Source organism: Hirundo rustica, chromosome 1 (assembly GCF_015227805.2).
Source record: "Hirundo rustica isolate bHirRus1 chromosome 1, bHirRus1.pri.v3, whole genome shotgun sequence".
NCBI classification, from domain to species: Eukaryota; Metazoa; Chordata; class Aves; order Passeriformes; family Hirundinidae; genus Hirundo; species Hirundo rustica.
The window spans coordinates 137,368,116-137,394,227 of NC_053450.1; the positions used below are offsets into that span (position 1 = coordinate 137,368,116).

General features: G+C 38.0%; 1 protein-coding gene across 4 annotated transcripts in view; it reads right to left on the reverse strand.

The window, feature by feature from the left end:
- Positions 1-1,306: 1,306 nt before the first annotated feature.
- Positions 1,307-26,112, reverse strand: part of NEBL (nebulette) — a 252,668-nt gene continuing 227,862 nt past the window's right edge. For all 4 annotated transcript variants that reach the window (XM_040076124.2, XM_040076114.2, XM_058423375.1 and 1 more), the window contains 2 exons: positions 9,520-9,635; positions 1,307-3,991 (listed from right to left, as the gene is read on the reverse strand). In XM_040076124.2, coding sequence (XP_039932058.1) covers positions 3,815-3,991; positions 9,520-9,635 — 293 coding nt within the window. In that variant the 3' untranslated portion in view covers positions 1,307-3,814. The remainder of the gene's footprint in view (positions 3,992-9,519; positions 9,636-26,112) is intronic.

Consider the following 26,112-nt stretch of genomic DNA (forward strand, 5'->3'; position numbering starts at 1 on the left):
CTTAATAAAAATCTATGATTTTATACCCTGTACCACCTTCTGCCAAAGACCTCTGTATTTGTCATTTCTTTTTCATTGTACAAGATGACATGCAGTCACTGTAGAATAAAAACTAGAATTATTACTTTTCCCAAGTATAGGAGACCTTCCACATCCCCAAGAAACACTTGGCAGGGACACATTTGTCAAAAACATAATCCATGGGAGGTGATTCTCCATCAAATCCCAATCTGCTGAAGTAGTTTATTGTATGTCAAATGTAATCAAGAAAACCCTGTTTCATCAAGACTAAATGCTAATGTTCCATAATGAAAAATCCCAACTGCAGTACCTGTATGTAGCTTTGTTTAAAAAATGAAGATTAGCCAGGCAAGAAAGAGTAATGAAAAGCAAGGCACCCATTTTTTCTTGTATTTATGCATGAATATGCTCTATGTTGTTTTCTGTGTTTATACTCATGTTAGCAAAAATTACAGTATTCTTTATTTCTAAAATGGGAACATGTGGACTTCCAACCTGAACTTTGGAACAGCTTGAGAAATTTAAGTCCTTAAAAGCCCTTTCCTTTCCCCAGAAAAATGTTGACTACAGGAAGAAAGAACAGTGAGGGGAACATGCTGTGCTAAAAATGTATATAAACTTTAAAGGTGACAAGACGGCATGTAGCGTCTTTTCACCCCTTCTTCACACTACATGTAACAGTCTCCAACATATGCTTCGAAAAACCTGTGCTGGCACAATTTAGTTCATGACTTACCCTCCCTGCCTTACAAATTTTAGTTCTTATTAAAATATATATATATATAATTGTATTCTGATAATTTTGGGTATTTGCATTGCTTAGAACAAAGCTGCAAAATTACACTAAAGTTTGTTTTATATCAAAAAGCAGTAATCATTCCATATGAATATGACTAATAACAAAAATAATACTAGTGACAAAAAAGGTTGACTACATGAATAAGTAACTTAAACCAGATCTTAATAATTCTGCTGACATACCATTCTCAAGAGAAATACAATTCACATATTATTTTGTTTTCTTGACCTTTTATTTTTTGCAAATTGCTTTAGCTGCTCTGCCAGGCTAATGAGTATTCAAAATTCATAAAGGAAATTTTATTTCTATTGCTCAGCATAACATAGTTCTCTAACATCACCAAATGCTCATTTTCTGATTTACTTCATACATAAAGTATTCAACACTGCAAGCTGTCTCCTCATTTAGAAAAAATGATTGTGTATTTATAGGTGGAGACTCTCTGTTTTATAAGTCACTAAAAATTGCAACTTGATGTCATGTAGATATTCTCTATATTTCTTTTTTATTCATATTTGGTTAGCAAACTGACACCTTGTTTTTGTTGTCAGCATTATACAACTAACAGAGCAGCACAACAGCAAGGGACAGCCAATTGTGCCTCAGGCATCATTTGAAATATTTACCAGCCAGCAGAAGATGGAATTCCTCTCCTCGCTGTTGATGGTCAATGATGAAAACCATCACAGAAGCAAACTGCTTGTTTCAGATCTTCTAGTTCAGCATGCCACATCAGCCTTTAGACAAGCCATTTGACTTGCTGATTTCATGTGGACGTCACCAGTAATGCACAAGGGTCTGTTGCAAGAGCAGCTCCTTATGCAGAACTTGCAAGAATTTTAAATCACAGCAGTCAGCTCTACAAGCTGCATATTTACAGTCATGGAATTCTGCTTTTAAAACACATTTCTTGAAGTTAGTTACTCTGGGCAGCTTTAGACTTGAAATTAGGCTGCTGACAAGATAGCACAGGTAATTCCACAGTCATGGACATTTTTAATTTTTTTCTTTTTTTTTTAATGCAGTCATTCCATTCTGCTTGGCGGCTGGTATCATTCCTGTGTTAGCAAGACCCAAAATAAAATTGCATAAGCTTTCCAATTCTTCAGAAATTATATGCAAAAACTGTATAAAAATAGAACTTGCAGGTATTTGCATTGACAAATTTCAGTTTACATAACAAATCCATACTTCATTCCTTATTTATTATTTAAACAGTTATTGCAGGGTTGCCTACTATGTGAGATGAGAAATACAAAATTGTCTAAAAGCTCTCTATATAATTCTACTTTAAAAATTTTAGAAATGAAAGAAAGCCAGTGCAGACTCAATATTCAGAGGGCTAATCCAAAGTTAACTTCCTTAGCACATGGCTGAACTCCACAAATTATTATATCAGAAAAATATTTTCTTCCTTACACATCTCTGCATCCACATAAATAATTTCTCACGTGAATCTTTAACTCTTTTGTCCTTCCTTCCACAATTTCTCCCTGTAAGGGGATGCAGCACCCAGTCTCAGGAAAAACAAGTTGCCTGTGACCCAAGCCTGCAGACAAAATCCCTCATACAGATCCACTGTGTCACCAGCTGTTAGATGCTCTCCCAACGTCACAGACTGAGACCTGGATCTCTCAGTTCTGGCTGTAAGTTAACTGACACCAAATTAGCACACATTTGAAGGTTTGTCAGCAGAATATTTGAAGTGCTTTCGACAGATGGCTAAACTGAAACATAATGGCATAGAGTATGTTGGATTTTGCTTAGTTAGCTTTCCCTTCAATGTCAGTTGTGAGAAAGATTCACTAAAACATAATTCTTCTCCATCATTAATCATTTGGCAAGCGTACAACCCACTGTTGGATCACCAAGAATTTGGGAGCAAACTGAAGCAATAGGCTATTGATCTGAGGTGCACTACAAGAACCAGAGCTCTCCTCCACTGCTCGATGGAGACACAAGTGTTTCTGCGGCAGGGGGAGGGACATCGGCTCATCAGCAAAGCAGCCATTCAGCGAGTTACCTGTGGCGAGAAGGGGATGTGACTGCAGGCTCTGTGTGACTGCACAGCACCGGGGCCGCACGTGGGATAGTTATTTACAGCACTACAGGTGACGGTAAAGGAGCTAACATGAAGTATTGGTTGTACGTTGCCCTAATGAAAGTTCCTATTTAAATGCTAAGTACTATTACGAGGAAACAGAAGAGCTGACAGGTTTTATGTTTTAGATAGTCTTTGCAAGGAATCTTCTGCAGAAAATATACTGAAGAGCCATGAATCCAGACCTGGATCTAATTTATGGATTAGGATGGAAGCAAAGCTAATAGATCACTTGGAAATAAGAAAAAAAATGGCCAATCCAAGAAAAAATGTGGATATGCAAGAATCAGGAAATTTTTGCTTTCAAAATAGATATATTTACTGTAAGGCTGCCAGGCAGTAGGGGATTTTTTTAATTTTTTTTTCTTTTTTTTTTACTGGCATATTACCTGTCTCTATTTCAAATGACTAAATTATCTACTCAACATATTAATTTTTATTAGGAAGCTGACTGCTTAACATTAAACGTTTCCCTAATAATTTGAAGATGTGTTCAAACTCAACGTGTTAACCTCTTGTGATTTCAGAGTGCCATAAGAAGTGAATCAATTTTATGGCTATAATATCTTTGAGGTTTAAGGAAAAGGCATCACCCCTTTACAATTAATTGATTGAAGTCTTTATATGACTGGCAGCACCAGGCTTCCATATATGTTTTTCATTTTGAGAGAACTCTGTTATTATCAACAATGCTGTTTTCAAAGCTCTGAGCTTCTTGTGTATTATTTATTTTTTCATTTAAAGGACTCTAAAACGGATTCTGAGTGAGAATGCAAACTGTTACAGTAGTGATAAAATAATGATCATGAACTCTTAAAAGATTCTTCTAATTTCTTCTAAAACGTTAGATTTTAAGTAAATCATAATAAAGCTCAAAGGACTAGAGACAAAAATTAGTTAACAAACTCAATATAATTTGCTGGAAGCATTCCTGTTTTCCCAGTTCTCTGAACAGTACCATACATCCAGCCATCATCAATTGGTTGCACATTGATGATATAATCACCATCCCTGAAGGAAACTTCATCTTCGTCTTGAGCGCTGTAGTCATACATAGCTCTGTACGTTCTCTGTTGAAGGAAAGAAAAAAAGACTGTAAAATCTCAAGTCTAAACTTGAGATTCCTTGATTCCTTCTCTTTGCACAAAGAAGAAGAAAAGGAAAAAATAATAGAGGGAGCAAAGCAGAGAGAGAAATCACAAGCTACCTGTTGAAAAGGAACAGTATCCCATTTACACCCTGTCAAATATACAGTAAATACAGGCCCTTGTTCTGAGTAGCAAAATAATTATTTTGTTAACTCACATTGTCTTATGGCTTCAAACAAACAGATTTCAAGCCATTCACTGCGTATTGACATATTCTAACTGTTGTTTCATTAATTCACTAGTAACAGTTCATTACATCCAGCCAGGCTAGCTCTGTTTCTGCTCCCTATTTGCATGATTCACAAATAGCTTCTCCTGTGCTTTCACTACAAAAAGAAACATATTCTTCATCCAGGTCATTAACTTTTCCATTTCACTGAATGTCCTTCATCTCATTAAGATTTTACCCAAAATAAGAATTATGAATGCATGATTATCTAAAGGAAAAACAAGATTTTTAAAAGTCTATATAAAAATAATTTTTATGAATACTTATATTTTCATATTCAGACAAAATTTAGCACATAAAGTTCCATCATTAGCTAAGACAAATTTCTCCCAACCCTGCCCACTATAAGAAAAGTTTTCAGCTAGTTTTCCTCTAGTTTTCTAAGTAGAACATTTATTTTCACTAATAACCAATAAAAGGCCATCATTTACTGGAATTCAAAGTGGATTTTCAAATTCAGGAAGAACAGTCTCCTCTTGCACCTTAACAGCAGAATAAAACCAGCTCATTTTAAAATTCCCAGGAGTACTTTCTTTTCCTTACCCTGGCTCTTGACAGAAGTCAAAAGCAGTTCAAGCATCACTGATAATATCCAATTTCCCTTCAGGTAATTTTTGCTATGTTACCATATGTAGCTGAATTTTTCTGGTACAATAATTTAAAGAGAAAAAAAGGTAAAAACAGTCAATGTGTGAGTTCATGCCTAGTACTACTGTCTGAGCCTCTTAAAGGGCAGCAAACCTCTGCTCAAGAAAACAGCTCTGGATTAGTTTTAGGTCATGTATAAATAAGGGCTTGAATGTTTTAAATGAAACTATTTTTTAAAAAGGTGGGGATTGCTCCACATAGGGTAAGCAGGCCATTTGTCACATGTTGGAAATGTGGAATTATTTAATCTAAACTCTATAGGGCAACTCATCATTACTGTTCCCACACTAGAAATGTACTTTTAGTCTTGGCTCTACCTTTATCATTGGTAGTGCAAATTAAAAGGGACGGAGAAATCAGCTCCTGTTTAAACACTGGAGACCATTCAAGACCACCTTTCCTGACAAGTCTACCCTGAACTGCATTTGAGTCTTGCCCTGTATTATTGCTCTCTGCCAGGCCTTGTAGTTTTGCTGACCTACAGGCTGTGACCAAGAGCAGTTTTCAACCAGAGGTATGTGCTTTCCTAGTGGTTCCTTAATGTCTTCCAAGTGTGCATGGAACTCAATGAAAAAAGGATCATTTTTTATGTACTACATGACAGTAAGTAATTGCTTGGGTTCTATCCTCACCAAAAATTCCTTAAATATTCATAAAGTAGAGAACTAGCAGTCAAAAGGCTGTCTGCCTTTCAGGATCTTATTTTTTCCAACTATTTCAACTAATCTTGCTGCTGAACCTTGAAACGAACTCCAAAAAAGCAGTAAAAAATATGCTATTACAACAAATTCAGCAGCAGTTAGACCTTTAAACAATTTATTTCAAAAGTGGGTCCATTTAAAAAAAAATGGTAGCAAGTCTATATCTGGTATAAGGCAGTAAATGGATTTTGCCTAGAGCCATTCTGGTAGGTCTCCCTTAAATGGGAAAAGACTAGTGAAGAGATTAAATGTTTTACTAAACTAACATTGAATTGGGGAAAAAAAAAAAGAGAGGTTTTGCTCACTCCCAAGGATACTTACTCTTCCTTTAGAACACCATGGCAAAGGGCATACCATTGCTGTCTCCTAAAAGCAGCTTGTCTACATCACTGTGGTGCACAGTTGTGAAGACAAGCCCGCAATTTCAAACTTTAAAAAAATTTATTAGGGCCCTAAATGCTGCTGAGAAACCTAAATTTACAGCCTTAACACCTAATTAGGTGCTAAATGGCTGTCAGGAGAAATCTCCATAATAATCCTGTTAGCATTTAATGCCTAATTATCACTGCAGAGTGTAGTCTGGGCTATATAATTGAGAATTACAATGCCTAAAGGACTCAAAGCAGGGATTTTTAAAATGCATGTCAGTGAATTATTCATCTGTCACTAGTGATTTTAGTGGGTATTAAGTTACAAGAGGGTGTAAGTTTGGAGTTCTGTAGAAGAGTCAAAACTCACTTTTCTCCCACCTCCTCAAAGGTCTGTCTCACATCCACTGCTAAGACAGAACAGTAAGTCTTGTCCATATGAAGAACTGAAATCCAGCTTTTATATTCTCAGCTCCCCAGCCAGTTCTGCGCTGACAGGTGTGAATTTCCACTTCACCTCCAATTCATATCTGTTCTATGCATGGCTCCTTGCAGAGAGCAGTAACTGTTGCAGCATCCTTCACATACAGCAGCTATCAAGGAAAGCCAGCTTGCAGCATAGGCTTTGTTTTCCTACCACTCTTGGATATTGAACAGTGTGTGAACACCCCACTATTTTCCAAAGAGGAAAATAGCCTTCAAGGCTTTGTGCTATAAAACACTTTGTACCCTGACCGACAATTTAATTCACCCCATTATGCAGAACTGCTCACAGAAAGTGAGGAAAAGTTAAGAATCAGAAAATTATGCAATTTATATGGAAAAAAACCCTACCCAAAGATTGTGTTAGGATCATGTCGAATACAAAACAGAGCTCAAAATTCAATAAACCAGATTTTGAAAATTTAGAAATTATAAAAATTCTGTTTCTCAATATAGGAGACTAGTGAACATGACTATAAAATGAAATTATGCCTTTTGGGGGCAGATTTGATAGCAACACAACTCAGCTGTAAAAATGTACTACAGCAGCTAACACTGCAATCATCTCCACCCTGATATAACCCATGGGATCCTGATCACTTTTGCCCTAGAGATGTCCTGGCAAAACTCAGCCACTGATGAATGACTCTATCACCTTCATCGCTTTTAGTTAAGCCTCTAAAGGTGCTCAGGCTTTGATGTCACGATTGTAGGATTCCTTTCCTCCAGTCTCCTTCCCCTGGAACCTTCTTCTGGTGTTTCTTCCCTGTGTTATTAGGCAGACAACCCTGAATCTCTGGCAGTACTGCTCCAAGCCCAGAACCAAACAGGCAGCTGAAAGCAACGAACCTAAACATTGTGTTTGTCAGATCTCCTACAGCTTGTCCACACCTCATTAGAAAAGCGCTCCAAGACTGTGCAAACTGCTACATTTAAACACAACCCCAGCCAGGGCTTCCCCAAGCACACTCTGAGACCACTCTGTGTTGTCCCAATAGCTGAGTGCAACGCACCTTCATAAGCTGCACGAGCTAATGGAAATATTGTGGTCTTAAGACAGGAGGACAAGGGAGCCTGGCAGGTTTCTAACTGCATCTGAAATGCCTCTTTTGGAGCAGAATCATCACCCCGGGGTGGTGAGACCACACTGTCTTCCTAACCAGACAGGCAAGTTAGCAGTCAGCGCCAGGCCCGCAGTCCTTGATTTCCTCTCTTGGAAATGGTTGGGGTTTATTTTCTAAAGGGAAATCCACTCAGTTTTTAACAACAGCAAAATCAGTTTAAATCATGATGTGTGCTGTTTTAATTTTTTTCTCATGACAAAATATTATCACTTATAAGGATGTCAAGCAAAAACAGTTTCACAACAGGGAAAATAAATCTGTTGAAATAAGTCAATCTTACTTTTAAAATCCTTTAACATCACTCCCCTCCTTCTCCTATTACCTTCACATTCCCAGTTCTGGAAGAAGAGGCAAATGATGATTCTCAAGATGACTGAAATGACACTGTTTCAACAGCCTGTCAGGTAAGCCACTGGGACACAGAGGTATTAGGAAATGGAAGTCATGTCTCTGCCCGCAAAGATGCAAAGGCTGGTAAGAGCATTTTGGGATTTGCAGGCATCTCCATTTTCTGTCTGCTGGATTTGAGGGCTGTTTGGTTTGTTCCCCAATGACCAGCAAATCTGCTGGCAAAGCCCAGCCTTCCAGGTCTCTTACTTTTTGGATTTTGTCTCTTTTGGAAAGCAGCCAGCTCCCAAAGTGCCTTGGAATATCCTTGGAAATTAATGGTTGATTCCACTATCAGCTGCTTCACAGCTGTCATGCAGGTGTCCAAAGAGTTTCTCAGGTTATTGACTCACTCACTGATGCAGGTATCTGGATCCCAGGCTTTCCAGCAAGTTAGCCCCCTCAGCCCCAGACAGATGAAAATCTGGCAAGCCTGAAAGTACTCACACTACACAGGAAGTTGTGACCTTCACAATATAAAATGTCATGGAGTTTCAGTTTTACAACAAAAATACAAGTTTCATCTAATCTTGAAAATGGGTTTTTTTCACCACAGCAAGCTCTAAGTTGCGTTCATAATTAAATATTTATTCATCTCTAAAAAAGGTGACAGAGGTAGTAAATATACATCTATTCAAAACAGTTTAAAATTTAAAATGACAATATTTTTAAGGTAAAAGGTGGTTGGATCTGAACTAGGAAATCTCTAGGCAGTGATAGGATTTAAAAATATATGATAACCATTAAAACGGAAATATTTATATATGGAGTTAAAAAAAAAGAAGAAGCTTAATTTCCTAAAAATCCCAGCTGAATACCATTCAGTTCTCCTTCCATGACCAGTTACTTTGAAAATGAAATATTCACTCCAGCTTTACATTCCCACCCACCACAGTTAAGAACTTCATGAGGTGGCCACGGTTCCATGATAAAGCTTCTTCTCAGTTGCCCACTAGTGTAACTCAGTTTGGATCCTACACGAGTCAGTGCACGACTGTTGTGTGGAATTAGGAAGGGCACAGCAGCCTGGAGTCTGAGCTAGCTCTATACAAGCAGAATTCATACAGGTAGGCACAAAGCCTGCTAGCACAGAATCAGCAAGTCAAAAAAATTGAAACTAATTTAAACCAACAGGGTGATCTTAAGAGATCACTGGTTTTCATCCAGCGCTAGGAGCATGAATTCATCACAGAGCATAACATCAAAATTCAGCCTGTGAAACACTGTCCAAGCATCTACCATTTGCTTTAAGTAGGTAAAAAAATCAGTTATTTCTCTGCTCTCTGAATATCATACTTTTTTTAAATGTATTCTGATATAAAAGTTCTTACCACTGCCTATAGTCACTTAAATATTTTTTATACATGAGGACTACCAGTTACATGTATGATAAAGACAGACAGGTGAACTATGGAACTATAGGGGTTCAATTCAGTCATATTTAAGAGATTTCACAATAGCTGATGATGGGGCTTACCAAACAAAATTCTCCTTTAAATTCAATACTCACCAGACTTGCTGAATGAGGCTGTGAATGCATGGACCTCATGGATGACATACTGGTCTGGTGCATGTATCCATATCCTTGAGTCTGGCTTTGTTGATATGCCCCAGGGAGAACAGGGGCTGCATTAAAAAAATACCCATGAATTAATTAATATACAGAAACCGCCCCTATCTAACATTTTGTATAAACTGTAGACTATTTGCAGTTAACAATTCCTCCAGACAAAACAGTTCTGAATTATTTCCATAAAGAACATAAGGCTTTTTAAAGGTTGATTTACACATAAATGTAGCCAAAGCTATAGCAATATATCCACAAACACTATCATGGTTAGTTGGAAGGAAAAGTTTAATGTACCATTAGAAGTTGAATTATTAAAAGGTTTACGAAAGCTTAAGATACCATTAACTCAATTTTGGTACTGACATAGATGAAGCACCAAATATATGTCCCATAAAGCTAATACAGTTTTGAAATGGTTCACTAGAAATTCACTGTAATTAATTTTTAACTCATTGCAAACTAACTCTTATTTATTGGGCTACGAACAAAGAAAGACTGTAATTCACAGGAAAAGGCAGAAATTCTAAAAAATGAGCCCACAGTCAAACTTCTTAGTTTATTCTGATTTCATCAATATTCTTAGCCCAATACAGAGAGATCAATGCTACTTATATATTTCAAAGTCCACCTTATTCAGTGTTTTCCTCTCACCACATAGTTGTTCCATTTCTTTAATACTAATTTTATTCACATGTTAAAAATTCTGTATGCTAATCAATAATATTAGCTTCTATTTTACCAAGAGCTGCTGAAAGCATGAATGCAACCAACAGAGATCACTAACTCTATTGCTTACTAGAAAAGCATTCATAAACTTCCCACATCTGCCCAAACATCTAACAGGCAACAGACTGAAACAGAATGTGTTAAAAACATGGTTGACAAAAAAACTGTGAGAAATAAGCCTGTGACTATTTTCCTAGCATGGTCAAAAAGTATTTTAAAAACAAAACTGAAAATACTTAAGTGGTTTTCAAAATAAGAAGATTGAAGTTTAGTCACCACATATTTGTGCATATTTTACAAGACTCAGGCTCTCTGAGAATAAAGATTTCTGGCTTGTATGGAGGTTATTAGCCCATCTCCACTGTTACTTGCCAGAATTTTACTAGCTCAATGGGGAATTCCTTTAGCTGCACTGAAAAACAAATGCATTTCTGCTGATACTTTTCAAGTGGTCTATTTAGCTGATGTTAGTATGTCTCCTCTTCCAAAAGCTGTCTTTCAGTTAAAGGAGATGGATTTGATGGAGGACATGATTAAAAAAATCTTCAAACATGGAGTCATTCAGCAGCCCAGCACTTCCTGGGATAAATCTCTTGAGCTTGTTGGGCAGTAAAACCAGTTCTGCAGCAGCCATCGCACATAGGTTCAAAAAGGAGCAAATCTAATGTAAGATTTAATAGAGTTCACAACATGTGAAAGGATCCAGGACTTGTAAAATGAAAAAATACATGGGAAAAGCAGGAAAACCCATTAGAAACATATATTTATGATAATTACTCATATTTGCACTAGTATTACTCCATAATTCTCTGCTTCTTGAGTTGTCAGGACAAGAAATGCATGTGAAAAAAGGGATTACTGATGAAATTTTTGTTCAACTATTTCAGAAAGAAAAGCCAGCCTTGTGCTATTTCAGAAAGTTGTTTTACCAATCCTGCTTCTCCACCTAATAAAATCATTGATTTGAACAAAGGCTCTTCTTAAAACTTCCATTTAGTTTTAGTTAGCATATTCAAATGCATGAAGTGTGTAACTAAAATTTGGGATGCTGCACTTTGCTCTACTATACTTGTGAAGATAACTAACACTTAACTAGGGGTTTTCTGATTTAGAAAACATGCTTCAAACTATTGTAATGAATAGATTGTTTTGTTAAATGAGGGAAATTAAAGTGGTATGCAGTCAGATGCAACATTGGAACATGATGAATAATGGATGTTTTAGAAGGACCAAGTTCATTCGAATGACATATAAGTAGAAAGACATTTTAAAGCAGTTCAATCACCAGAGAATTGCCGCTCATTTACATGTTCACAGGATTATCATGCATTAAGTGAATAGTCCTAAGTAGTTCATCAAATAATTTGTTTCAATGTTGTAACAAGCTACTTCCACATGAGCAGATGTGGTCCTTCATGAGAAAATAGAGAAAAACATAATTTAATCAAAGGTTCTGCGATCAAGCTGGAATGAATACATTTTGCCTAATCCACCACCACATGAATATAGGCCACTTTGTTGAAGCCAACAGAGCCTCATCTCCTCACACCAGCAGAAAATTACTTCTATGGGTTGAAAACTAAGCACAGCTTGAACTTTTTAACTTAGCAGGAGGAGTACCTTCAGAACACTGGCCGCTGAACAGCCAGCAGCCAGTCTGCCTACATCGACAAAGGGCTGGTAGCCCTTCCCTGGTCCCTGCCAGTGTCAGACACCCTGAGAGTCCCTTTCTTCTTCCCAAGAGAAGCAGAGGCTGGCTGGGACCTTTTGTTCTTGATTTTTTCTCCCCAAAAGAGATATTTCTCATTTCCTATCAAACATCCCTTGCCAGCATAAGGCAGCTAGCCTACTGGTGGTGGGCTCCATCGTAACCTCCAAGTCAACTGCCTTATTTTGGGGAGGATAACCCACAGCTCCTGCCTCTCTAACAAGTGACAGCTGCAAGTCTGAAATGTGCTTTCCTCTTTAGCAACCATTCTCTCACAAGCTGAGAGAATTCTGTCAAACTATCTCTACAAAGCTGTTTGCTACTTTACTTGCAAAGATGGAAAACATAAATAAAAAAAAAAAAAAAAAAAAAAAAAAAAAAAAAAAAGAATTTCTTCCAAAACATGAGAAATTTTGGGAAGTGATAGAAATTGTAGTATTAGAAAAGGATTTTATACAAGTAAAAGAAAGTATTAGCTTTGCTGATAATCATCTACTCATTTATTTAGGTATCATACATGTGAGCATAAATATCAGTGCATACTAATGTTGAAGACACTTGATTGAATAATTCCATGTGGGCTGGGTTCTTTTATTTTCCACTAAAAGAATACTGTAGTATTCTGTAAAAACTTCAAAAACTATCATTATTTTTTTAACAACTTTTAACAAAAAATACTGAAGAAACTTCCAGATGTTTGTCTACCTGGAAGACTATTTGGGAATCATATAAATAAGCAGAATATTGAAGAGACAATGTCTGAGCTGTGTTTCTGGTGACATACAGATAATTCAAGGTGAGATTAAATGAAGCAGAGAAAGAGTTTGACTTTTTTTTCATCATCATCACACATAGTTAACTGCAATCTTTTGGCTCAGTCTGAAGTATAAAGTTCTATAACATCATTGACTGCAGCAGCAGCAAAAGCAATGGTTTCAGCTAACCTGAGGGAACAATAAAATACAGTGGTGGAACATGAAATTCATTTAACTGAAGCCAGATTTATTGGTGATGGAGCTGAGGGCTGACCATTGCTCCCAGAAGTACAGGTCGATGTTTTTTTCTTGCATTAAGACTTTACCAGATGCATTCTGATTTATCAAAACTTACTTTTTTTTTTTTTCCTTGCCCCACTTACCAAGCAAGCCAGATATTCATTTTAAATTATCCACTTGAAGGAATTTATCATATATCTCTCACTATATCTTTACAGGCTTCCCCAGAGTAAAAAAGCAAGAAAAATGAATGAACATTATGTAAGACAAACAGAGAGGAAGTCTCCAAGAAAAAGAAGCAGCTGAAAGAATGATAGCAAGTATAAACTTGGTGCTGCAGACAATGGGGTCTGCAGAGCACGTACTGATCAGGATATGCTTTGAGAAGAACTGGGAAAGAAAAAGGTCAAATTGTGGAAACAGGAAAGGAATCATTAAGGGAGCATTTTATAACTCAGCTTAAAAAGAAATGTTATGCTAAAAAGAAAAATTAGTTCAAAGTTAGGTCCCGAGATATATTTTATCAATACCATACTCTTCCATTCTTTTGTGCAGCAGAACCTTGATAATCGATGGTAAAACAATATATCCTCAGTGGAAACTACTGCACTTTTGCCATTTACTGCAACACATGCCAATTAATGAACCACATGTAAAATAACCACTCTGTTTACTCTCACACACATTATACACTTCCAAGGATTCCAAGGATCCTTCCCATTCTAATACCTCAGTTCACAGTTTCACTCCCAAGACTTCAGACAACTCACAAAGAATACTGCAACATTCTGTAATCATAACCTGAGAGAGCACAAAGCAAAGATAAAGGTTTGGATTACTATCTGTTTAATTCTAGTGTCTACAATACATTAGGCAAAAAGCTGCAGACTTTCTGAGCAGCACAAAAGAGCCAGAATACAGCATCATGCATCTCTGTGTTACTGCCATTAAACTGAGCTCAACCAAAATAGATCAAGCTGCTTATGGGAATCATGCTGATCCACATTTATGGAAGTCCTTCCCCTTTTTTTGCCTTGCTACTGCTGCATCTTCCAGAGTTTGCTACATTTGGCACAGGCTTCACAGAATTTCTTTAGAAAGACTTCCCCCACAATTTTAGTTCCTTCTTTCTTTTTCTCTTCCCTTAGAAATCCTCAGCTATGTCCCAGGCAACAGAAGACATAAGTCAGAGTGATGCAATCACAAGTGGAGAGATGTAGGCCTACAGGACATTTCTGGGGACTCAGGTCACCCCACGTGCTGTCCATGTGGACAGGTCACTGTGCCTGAACTGCACAGCCTCTTTGACATTTCCCAGTGCAGTATCTGCCTAAGGAAATACAACCTTAGGAAATACAGCACTGTTTTAAAGCTGGTGGATAATAACAGCTGGTACCTTTTAAAGCCTTCTCCAGAAAGTGTTAAAGAGGCTACTTTGATTACAAACTCTAGCTAGGTAATTTATTTTTTTGTTTTCTATTAATTTCCCCAGATGGTGCTGCACATCATCACTGAAATATTTAAAGTGAATGTTTTTCTGGAATAAGCATCTAGAAATAATATATTCTCTCTCCATTTAAAATCAGGGTCAAATTTTCAGTTAGGCTGGGTTTCTTCAGGCATTATACTGTCAATTTTTATTTTGGGATGCAGATTTTAATACACCTCTTTGAGCAACCACAAATCCTCTAATTTCTCCTCTTTATTTTCCATGGTCTTGAGGTGAGTCCAGCCCAGCACTGCATTAATCATATGTGCAACTTGAGAAAGAGTTTTAAGGAGAGATTTGAAGGAGGTTAACACATTAATTCTGCAGAAGTTCACATCCTGCCCAAGCATAAACAGCAGCATGAATGGAACATAATTGTTGTTAGCCAGGAATTTACTAAGAGATTTGAAGAAGGCCCATATCACAGGCTAATCAGAAACAAGAATCTTGACACTTTGGCAAGAGGTAAGGCAGGTTAGATGTGAGGAGGGTGCCACGTTAAAGAGGCATAAAGAGCAGAAAAGGAACTTGACTCTTATGACAGCTGAGCTTTTAACAGACTTTTAAAGATGATGTGCTAAACGTCATACTCTGCTGAATTCAAGACTTTTGGAAGAATTTGGCAGGAGATCTGTCTCAAGGAGGTTACAGGCAGTCCACCCCTGGTGCGCACTGCATATCTGAGCTTGGCTTCCCAGGAGCTGCCTGACACAGCCTAACACTTCTGCTCCCTCCTCCTTCCTCTCAGCTTGTTCTGCTGGCATGGTGAGCTCAGCCAGGGATCAGACCAAATACAGTGCAAGGACAGAGGCAGGACCAAGTACCCCGGGCCATGGACAGCAGAAAGCAACAAACAGCTACATCAGCTCAGTTGCTGCAAGGTATATCCCCCTAAGCACCTCTCTTTTGTGCAAGCTGCCTCTGTATTCAAACCACAAAAGAGCTGAGCCTCTCATAGATGCTTCCCTCGACATGTCCCAACATCCAGCTCCAAACGGAGCAGCCAATGTAACGCAGGTGCTCCTGTGTGCTCGCATGTGGCAGACACTGCTCAGCTACCTGCTACCTACTTGCATTCCAGGTATTCCCCACAATACTTGTAAAAAGCCATAGCAGAAGTTTAGAGAATACTAAGCCTAATGCAGCCAGCAAGAGCTGTTTACTTGGCAGTAAAAACAGATACCAGAGACCTTAGAAGACTTTAATGAGTGTGCAAGGATTGCACAGAGGGGTTGATATGAGGTGCAGAACTCTGCAGCAGACCCCATGGTACTGAGCAAGGAAATGGTCTCTAATGAATACAGTAAAAAGCAGTGGCAGAAGTAGAGAAAACAAACACAGGAGTAGAGGAATGTTAGACAGATACAACATTAGGAAAACCTCAGTAACAATTTTTGCCAGGATTGTCAAGAATGCTCCTGTCCCCAAATAGGGGAGAAAAATTTTTAAAAATCCCAAAGGTTCACAAAAAAAAATGTTTAAAATTGGGTAAAGAAACTTATCAAAATATCTATAATTTTCAATCATTATTACAGCTTATGTGAATCTTCAAAATTAAACGTATTTCAACACAAAGCTGGAGTCTTTGCTGTAAAAATGTCAAGTTTAAACCTTAAAAATCTCAAACTGAAAAATGTGGTTCTTTTGGCATCGAGACATTCACATGTAACACATTCCTGTATAAAAGTTTGTCTTTAAACTACTATCTTCTGATGAACATTGAAAAATTCCCAGCCATTTGAAAAGTTGACTTGCTCAGCACTAACTTTTCAAATAAGCTAGAAAATTACAAAACACACTTTTAAGTGGCTATGACTCTTATCTATTACAGAGGTTTTTTTCTAATCAGAAAGAGTAGCACAGCACAGCCAAATTTACTGGGAATAGTCCAGACTGTGTAAGCAATATAAAAAGCACTAACCTGAAGACTGAAGATGCTGAGACCTGATACAGAAAAATGCTGGTTTTAGAACAGCAGAAAACACCATGGTAATGCATCTTGGCATTTTTTCTTGTAAAAGTAACTTTCTCTTCATTTCTTTTATTTTTTTTTTCCTCTTTTCCTTGCCCTTTACTGGTCTGTTAGCCTGCTTTCATGGATGTCTGAGCTACCAGGCTGGTTGCTCTCAGTGGTTCTGTCAGAAGCAGCAGTTTGTCTGCATGCTATCCATTACAGGAGTCAGTGATAGTTAGTAAATTGGAATATCAAGCCCAGATATAATTAGGTTGTTGAAATAACAACCTGAAAGTATGGCCTAATTCACAGAGGATGTTAATAAATATCTGCCATGCTCACTGACCTCATTAGAATTGAAGCTCTGAACTACTTGGCTTCAATGGCAAATTCAGAATGTTACCGCTTAGGAAGTTTCCATAACCTAAATTCTAAAGACATAAGAAATAAACTGCAATCTTACTTAAAAAATGATGGAGAGGAGGTGAACAAAATTACTGATCTTGTGTTTGAAATACCATTAATTATTCATGATGCAAAAAATCAAAATGTCTATACTCTCATGACTACTTACTGATATACTACACTTTGTAAAATAATGTATTTTAAACTACACTTCATTAGTGTCATGATTAGTCAAATATTGTTTAAAGAATCATTATTTTAGAACACCATTTTATCAGCTAGCAATAATTAGGACTATATTGTATCCACCATATAAGCTGAAGTAGACTATTATGGGAAATGCAGAATCACACAATAAAAACTCTTGAAAGCAATTTCAACATAAGAAATTAAAATTTGATTTAGCATGAAATCGCAACAGAAAATGTCACATAGCTGTTGAGCATATGTCAGAGAAAACTAAGGCATTTCAAAGGAACAACAAAAAGAATGTCTAATATGCTCATGCGACACTAGAATCCTGTGTTTTATTTGAGGTTTCCATTTAGGCAGGGAGTATCTCATATTTCAGTCCAAAGTTCCTGATTTGTATGAACAAGCAATATCACTAATAATAGTTACACTGGTCTTTGTTTTAGAAGTCCATCATAAATCCAATAGCAGATGGAGTGGGAATTTGAGAAACACTGGCTAGGACAGTGGAAGAACAGTTGGCAAACTGTCTCTCCAGTACATCATGGTCTATGTGTCTGGTGACTCAAACCTTCTTAATTCTTCTCATTTTGAGGAATGGTGGATCCATCAATTCCATTATATACTTTTTCATGGCAAGTTATCTTCCAAGGTCCATTCTGGCCTCTCTGAGGGTTCTAAATCTCTGTATTTCAAAAGTCAGTTTCTCATGGACAATTTTTTCCTTAAAAAAAAAAGGAGTATGGCTTTCATTTCTCTTCGCAGTAACTGCAAAATAGCAATATATTTTTAAAAAGACCAGGCTAACACAGTCTCCAGAAGCCTTGTCTGCAAGCAGTTATCAAATATCAGTCTAGAGAAAAACGAAAGGAACCCAGCCCTATTTTCTACAGTAAATGTTACAAGAAAGAGGACAGTCAAGAGAAAATCCAACCTCCTCATTAAAAGACAATAAAACAAGGAATATTTTTGCCAGAATGTGATTGTGGATACCACTTAGAGCACCATTTTTATTGGGGTACAGGGACTGGAGGATACTGGGTAATAGCTCCAAAGCTTTTGTGATCATTAGCATATTACTGTCATAGTAAAGCATCACAGAATTGTAAAGTATTAACTACACATAATTCTGTATTTTGGCAACACGAGAGGAGAAGAAGCCAAATCTCAAAAAACCATTGCCTGTGTCTGACTCTGGAGCAGTGAGGGGCAAAGCGGCAGCAGCCTCATAGCTTGCAAAAGCAGAAGTCAGCTCTGTTCTGGAAGAGCAGACAATTTTGATGTTCTGAAATGACATCAGCTTCCCCAGGCTGATTTTGGAATGGCCATTTAGGACTGCGAAACCATAAACACTCAAAAGAATTGATTTGACAGATGTAATTCCATAGCAGTCCCTTCAAACAAAAGGTTTTCCAAATGAAAGTAAAGGTGTTTATTATAAAATAGGGTGTTAAATGATCTCCCAGGAAATTCAAAAAGCATTTCAAACATTCAGTAAAATATTTCAAAGCATTATCAGCCTTTAAAAAGATAGGAAAAAGCTGTTTGTTCATATTCATATTTGTGTCGGTTTTGCTAAAAAACAGCTTAAAAGGAAAGTGAACACAATACATAATTAAAATTTAGAATTAATTATATTATTTTCATCCAACTTCTTTTAAAATTTGTCTGAATTCTATATCTGACATTTAGGACTTTATGGCCAGCTACAACCATCTACTTCTCTTGAAATTTATTTCACCTAAAATACAAACCATTTATCCCCCTTCCAGATTTCACTGACAAATTTTTACTGCAGCACTGCAAAAGAGAAAATTACATAAACTATTTGGCTTCTAACCCTAAAACTGGAGTCCTATTTGTTTCCAGTTTTGAATCCAAAAATGTAATTTTAGGGTTATTATGATGAACACAGAACAGTCTAAACCAGTTAAATGTATTGACAAAAAAAATCTGTCTTGATATTCAACTGCAAAATCTTTTCCAGATGTTAAATTCACTCATTTTTCTCACAAAAGCAAATTAAATATCTTAAATACTCTATTGCAACCTGAGGAAAAAAGAATTGCTAACAAGGGCTATTCAGATTGTACGTCATGGAATTGTCCTAGCACTTCAAATATAAAAGATCATTTTATTCAGACACCAGTACAAATATTAGTTTGACATTTTCTTCAGTGGTACCTGTCCAGTCCAAAGAGTTCAGTCTGTGTGTCTATCAACAGATGCTATTCCACAATGCTCATACACACCTCCCACTTCCCCACTGGTTCTGTGCCTGGAACACAACCACATCACAGGGCATCCTGCTTGGAACATGAGCTACCGCCAGGATTTGGTGTTACAAACAAACCTTACTGTAGTGGTGCGGAAAGTGATTTTTTCTGTTTTTAAATGTTTTCTGTAAAGCTTTTGTAAGAATTTATAATGTAATGGTTTGTTCCAACGTACGCCCGTTTCTCCCCCTTGGAGTGTGTTATATAATAGTTCCTTTTTTGTCAATCATCCCCCTTCTCCACCTACCCCTGTCAATCCTCTCTCTCCCCTCTTGGGCGCCCTGTCTATCAGTTCGGGGCCCTTCCCTGGTTTCTGGAAAGATTCAGGGAGGGCGTCGAGTGATAGGCTGGTGCCTGGGAAATCCCCTACCCCCGTCTGGTTATTGGATCTTTTCTCTGGAGTTAACACCCCCTGTTACACCCAAGTTCTACCTCATTGGCTGATCCGTTGTCGCCACCCCTGAACCCTCCCATGTTTAAAAGCCGGTGCACAGCATTGTTTGGGGCTCTCTTCGGGCAGCAGTTGGCTGAGGCGGAGCTCCGTGCCGGACTCCCCTTAAATAAATACCTTCCTACCCTGCCTGAGAGAGACGACTCTTTCTTCGCCGCCATGGTCGCGACTCCCACTGATCCTGTCACTGGTGTGGGGAAACCAAGACCCCACAGGGAGGAGGTCGCTTGCCCAGCCTGCGACCCCAACCCAAGAGCATTCGCCGCAGTGTGTGAGGCTGAGCTAACCTGTGGCCAGTGCCGGTCCAGCGTAGTGGACACTGCGACACCTTACTGCCTCCTGGCTGCTTTGCCCGACATTCAACCTAAGTTACAGCAAGTCTCAGCTGAGACAGCAGTTCAATCTGCCTTTTCTCTCTTCACACACCAAATCACATTTTATTTATGAAGGCACAAAATGTCTTCAAGCCAGTCCAAGGCATCCTCAGTCCTAGTGGTGCCATGGTGTACCACAGGAAGCTGCAATTCCTACTTAAATTGTGTATAAGCACAGCTTTGCTGTAGGCTTCCTCACAAAAGGAAAGATTTAATAAAATGAAGGTTAACATGTTACATTACCCACATGCCTTCTATTAAAATTCAAATTCTCTTATATTTACTGAACATCTACTGTTGTTCTTGTGCATTAGACAGAGAAGTCTGCACATTCTCGTAGAAGCTGTATTTTGATTTCTGTGCATCAATTTATTTGCATAGTGGGTATTACCAATCTGAACAATGATGGAATGAGAGCAATAACCAGGATCGTGTATGTCACTGCACACAATTTTACTAATTATATTTATTGTCTACTGGATATAAAATTCTCTGAAGTGTATCAAAAGCTGCTTTAGGGGACCACACTGAATGACTGAAACAACTCCTTGCCAAGAGAGCCATTAGCACTTCCAACTGCTGAGTCACTTGGAAACATCCTTTCCACTTTCTGCTCACCCACTGTTTAAAAGAAAAGGGAACATCAAACACAGACAGCTGGCAGAAAAAACAGAAGGATCCCCTGAACTGCTGCTGCACTACAGAAATTAAAAATGGGATCTCTTCTGGATTCTCCTCCACCTGGATTTGTGGGGATTGTCTTTTGATGATGCCAGATGCCAAGAGTGTGGAAGAGAAGCATGGGAATCAAAGATTGGCATAAGGAATCTAAGTAAAAATATTATGAAGTACGAAATGTCAAGCTCTCCCTGGAACATTAGCTCATCCTCAGTGAACACACACGGAATGAAAACTTGCTTTCAGACGAATCAACGATTTATATCTTAATGTAATATAACCAGCATGGAATAGTTTTATTCCCACCACCCTGAACCAGACCTTAATCAAAATTTAACTTAGAAATCACTTCAAGTACTATATGAATTTTCAGTTTTTACAGAAAATTAATACTTCTTTGTGCTGGAAAAATGAAATATAATTTTCTGGACTAACTTCTCTCATGTTCTACATTAACAAAGCCCTCAGAAGAGGACACTAAAAGTCGAATAGCCCAGACTAGGACAGAAAACTGATAATGCACAAGACAGTGCATAAATGTAGTCTCATTGCCTCTCTGCATTCCTATACTTACATGGCTTAAAAGGCTGAAATGGATTATTCAGAGACTAAATTATATATTAAGCAGTCAGAAATCATGTAAACACATCTTATCATGTAAACACATAGAAATTAGCACATGTATGAAACATACTCAACCTGTTTCTAACTGAAGTCTAAACTCTCATAACTAACTTTGTCTTTTCTTTCCTACCTCAAATCTAGAGCTGAGAAGGTTTTCAACACCAGGAAACCTCCCACTGTTTTCAAGAACTCCTCTAACTGTAATGATGTAATTTTAAATCAGGGGAAAAATGCCTTTTGAGTATTAGGAGTCACTGCAAAACAGAAGGCAGAAGCTGAAACAGCAAAACACACCTCCTTCAAATGAAGGATGCAATTTTCAGAAGGGACAGAGCTCTGACTTGCTGCCTGAAAAACCATGTCCTTTTGGGGTACAATGTGGTTACAGCAAACCCTTACAAAGGAAACTATATAATTTCTGTAAAAAATATATCTGAGAATGGAAGACCAGGGTACACCAGTTCTGGAACACAAGCTCTCTAACAAGGAGAACTCTTCATGCTAAATAATTTGTGGCACCAGAGAGATTACAAACACATCCACTTGTGTCTATATAACATACAAGAGAACTATTTAGTTAAGGTCAAAAATATGACAGAAGTTTGCGGGCAAGGTATTTATTATTTGACTCCAAGCATTTGTAGTACATTATACACTTAAGAACAGAAAACCACTTGATTATCAAGATGGAAAAACAGTTTTACCAAAATGCTGTTGAAAGGAAGGATACTTTTTTTTCCCCCCACATGTTAGCTTTCAGGTGGGCAAACCTGCTAGGGACTGGCATGTTACAGAAGGAAAACCAAAGTACCATGCAGTCTGAAATGCAAAAAAGTCAGAAACAGATGTAAGAGTCTGGTGGCTAAGAGAAGTGTCAATGTGACCCTCACCAAGAGGTTCCAAAAGTAGAAAGAGGGCATCATTTTGATGCGCTCAGCTTTCTGTGGCAGGGCAGCCTGCTGACACACTTGAAAGGGGACAAGAAGCCCACAAATGCCTATAGTTCTTCCCATGCACTGTACAATTCCTCTCCTTCTGAATGCCATGTTTGATTACCAGACTCCAGGGAACAGTATGGAAAGAGTTCAGCTACCTAGCAAAAAGGAACAATTCTCCCCTGACTGACAGAGAAGAAAACATAACTGCTGTGTCATTCTGCTTGACCTCCTCAGAATGGCAGAGCTGAGCGACTGAATATGAATACACAGAGGAGTGAAGGATTCCTGCCCTGTATTCCTGACAGCTGCACCTGGACAGGGAAGACAGATCTCTCTATTACAATATAAAGAGCAGTCAGATACTATTCCCTCTTTTTTTTCTTTGACTTGTCTTTTACTAATGGTGATTTTTCCTGACCTCAAAACCAGAGGGTGTTTTTAATAAAAATTCATGGGAAGGACAGAGCAAAGAAGGAAACAAAATCTGGTTTCCTTTCCTCTTCTTTCAGCTGTTGGCACAGGAGAAGAGTTATGACCACTATCCAAATGCAAGGAGACTCCTAAGCACACATACCAGGAAACATCTGCAATTCCAGCATGTGAAATAAAGAGGTATTTTCTCCATTTTATCTGGGTAGTCTGCAGTCTCCTGACCAGATTAACCAGGAGCAGAAGCAGCAGCAAAGTTCCTTGCTCTAAGATTTTCTGTGGAATATATGCATGGGTGTCAAAGCCTCAGGCAAATCCTACAAAAAATCATTTTACATAGACAGTTACAGATATTGGTGTGTGCTAGGGGGAGAGGAGGAGACATCCTTGAAATTAATGTTTAAAATGTCAGTGTTGGGCTGAGGAGCAAAAGGCCCCTCCTTGAGCTGGTACACAGAGCAAGGCTGATGCCAGGGACACACAATACATAAGGTCTCTGTTTGTTATTTGCAGGACTGTGTTGACACTGCAGAACAAACAGCAGTTCTTCTAGTGGCCTGCACCGTGTTCCTGCCTCAGTGAGGAATGGAGGAGGATAACCCCTGGAGTCTGAAGGAAGGGAGGGGAGCAGACTCAGCTGTTCTGGAGCCTTTCTTTTTCAGAAGGTTCATATCACACAATGAGGACGTACCACTGGGGAGAGAGATGAAAGGACTTACCGTTTCTCATTGATTAAACTTCCACTCCAAGCTAGATAAAGACATCAAAACTTCAAGAAAGAGACTGCAACATTGTGGTTTTTTCAGTCTTCATAGACTTTGGAGTCAAATTGACTGCAATGTCCATTTGCTGTATTTATTCCACAGAGGTTGTTTGCACCAATTGTTTCTGGATTACTTTTTTGTTATGTAATATCAATGAAGTATCTAAGAAAAAAATTCAGTTTCCTCATGGCAATCTACAGTTACTTTTAAGGCTGATAACAAAATAAGTGGAATTTCATGGTTTCTTGAAATCTGTGCATTTGGACTGCCAGTGTGAGTAAAAGAAGATAACTAATCAGGTAAAGATAGAGACTTGAGTGCTGCTGGCAGACTGTTTCCATTAAAATAAAGAAAGACCTTAAAACTTGTATCAAGTTTCCTTTATGCTAATTCTCACTACTTGTCTGGTGGCAGCAGGTGAACTGAGTCTGAAGAACTTGGGCTGAAGGAGACTAGTGAAAATAGCACACATGCAGCTGACCAGTAACATGATGGCTCCAGCCAAAGATATGAAATTTCAGCACTCATGTTTAAAACACAACAAAGGGCCCTTGAAAATGCTGTCCTAATATCCACTAAGGTTTCCTACATAACGTGTTTTTGGGAGTACCGCAAAACTGATTTCCTTCTCCTACAGACTGATTTCTATGTGTCTTTTAAGATAATATGATGATGATATAGAAAACAACCAAGAAATCATGTTTTTTCCCCACCACAGTAACAATATATCCATAACTGAAAACACACTGATACTCATCTCTTATTTTTCTCATCTACAGACTACACAAAATTTAAAATAAAACTAAATGGTCACTTTTTTACACTGAAAAAATCTGAACCTATTCTTTATAAAGAATCTAAATAAAACCCAAAACACAACATTTGAGATATTTTTCAGACAGAATGCTGTCAAGAGAGACCTGAACTTCAGAACTTTGCTGCTTTTTCTTAGTGTTCTGTGAAGAAAAATCTGCCTGGTCTATCTATATAAACAAAATAAATCTGACATCCATATATCTCAACCTCTCTTTCTGAAGAAAATAATCTGAAAAACCTTCCCTAAGGTAGGGTTCCATGCCTGAGAAGTTGCAACATCACTGTTAAAACAGTACTAAAAGAGAGAAATCATTAGCTTGTATTCCTTTTTAGCCAAGTTGAAAATAATTGCTCAGTACCAGTGAGAATTTTGCAAAAATGTGGCACCCAGTGTTTCAGTGAAGTCCTACAGAATGGCTTGCAGGTAGAAAGATAATCTTTGTAAGGCAATAACTAATTATGAACTATTTAGGCAGACTGAGAACTTCTAGTGCAATACCCTCTGTTCAGTGTGACAAAAATCCTCAAAGATACCCCAAAGTAATAAAGTCAGCCCTGAAAAACAATCACAGAAAGAAGCTGTTAAAAAATACACACCAAGTTGAAAAGTGTGATATATGACCTAAAGTTAATTCGTGTTAGGTAATGTGATATGTAATTAATTCACGGTGAAATGTAGTGATATGCAATATAAAATTGATCTGCGTTCGGTCTGATTTAAGATCTGTAAACCTAAAGTGTGTTTAGGGTTAACTAAGACTAAAAGCTGCGCGGAGGGACACGGGGGTTGGGGGAAAGAAAGAATTTCTGCCGGGAACTGCCTCTGGATATGGAAAATGGGAGAGTGGTCATACCATCCCCGGAGATGGGCGTGCTAACGATCGAACGATTCGGATAAGATTGGTATCTTATCTGTTCCGGCCCAATTTAACATTTCCAAACCTTCTCCGGACCCGGCAATCATAGCATTGTTCCACTCCGAGAATCTATTCAACCGACCCCGGACCTGAACATGAATACCTAATGAAGCTACCACGAAGCAAGAGTTCTATGGTCGCTGTCCACTCTCAGCGAAAGACTGTATAAAAACCAGCAGTGCTGGGCACAATTTGTGAACAGAGGGGGTGGCGGAGCGACAGAGTCCATTACCACATTCACCCAGTGCTGAAACCCCGGGGTTCGACGCTGTTCCTTTTAATTGTGGCTATTGGAGACTGAATTTAAGTCTCAAAATAAAATTCTAAATTTTGATTTACTGAATTTGGCTTGTCGATTTATTACAAAAAGCAATTTCCAAAAGATGATTAAAATGGAGGCCCATGATCTGCACCAGCTTGCTGGAAAGTGTAAACTATAGTTTCCTATTCAGTTCTACCCACAATTCTCTGAAAGGCAGAACAGGGAATTTTCTGGACTTACATCATGCAAAAATCTACTGATTAAAAGAGAAAGCTCCTTGAAAAGGACACATGGTTGAGCTTAACTTCATCTAAAATAACAGTCAGGGAACAAAATAGGAAAAAGGAGTACTAATGAACAATAATAGTAGCTTCCCCGTGATGTTATTACTGAAATTCCCAAAGAGAAGAGAGTTATTTAGATCTGAATAAGTTTTTAACATCTGTTATTAAGTCAGGGACCCAGCTAAGGGCTGGAAGAGATAGTTGAGAAGCAATTCCATCAGCTGTGGCAGGCAAAGATTTGAATTGTGTGT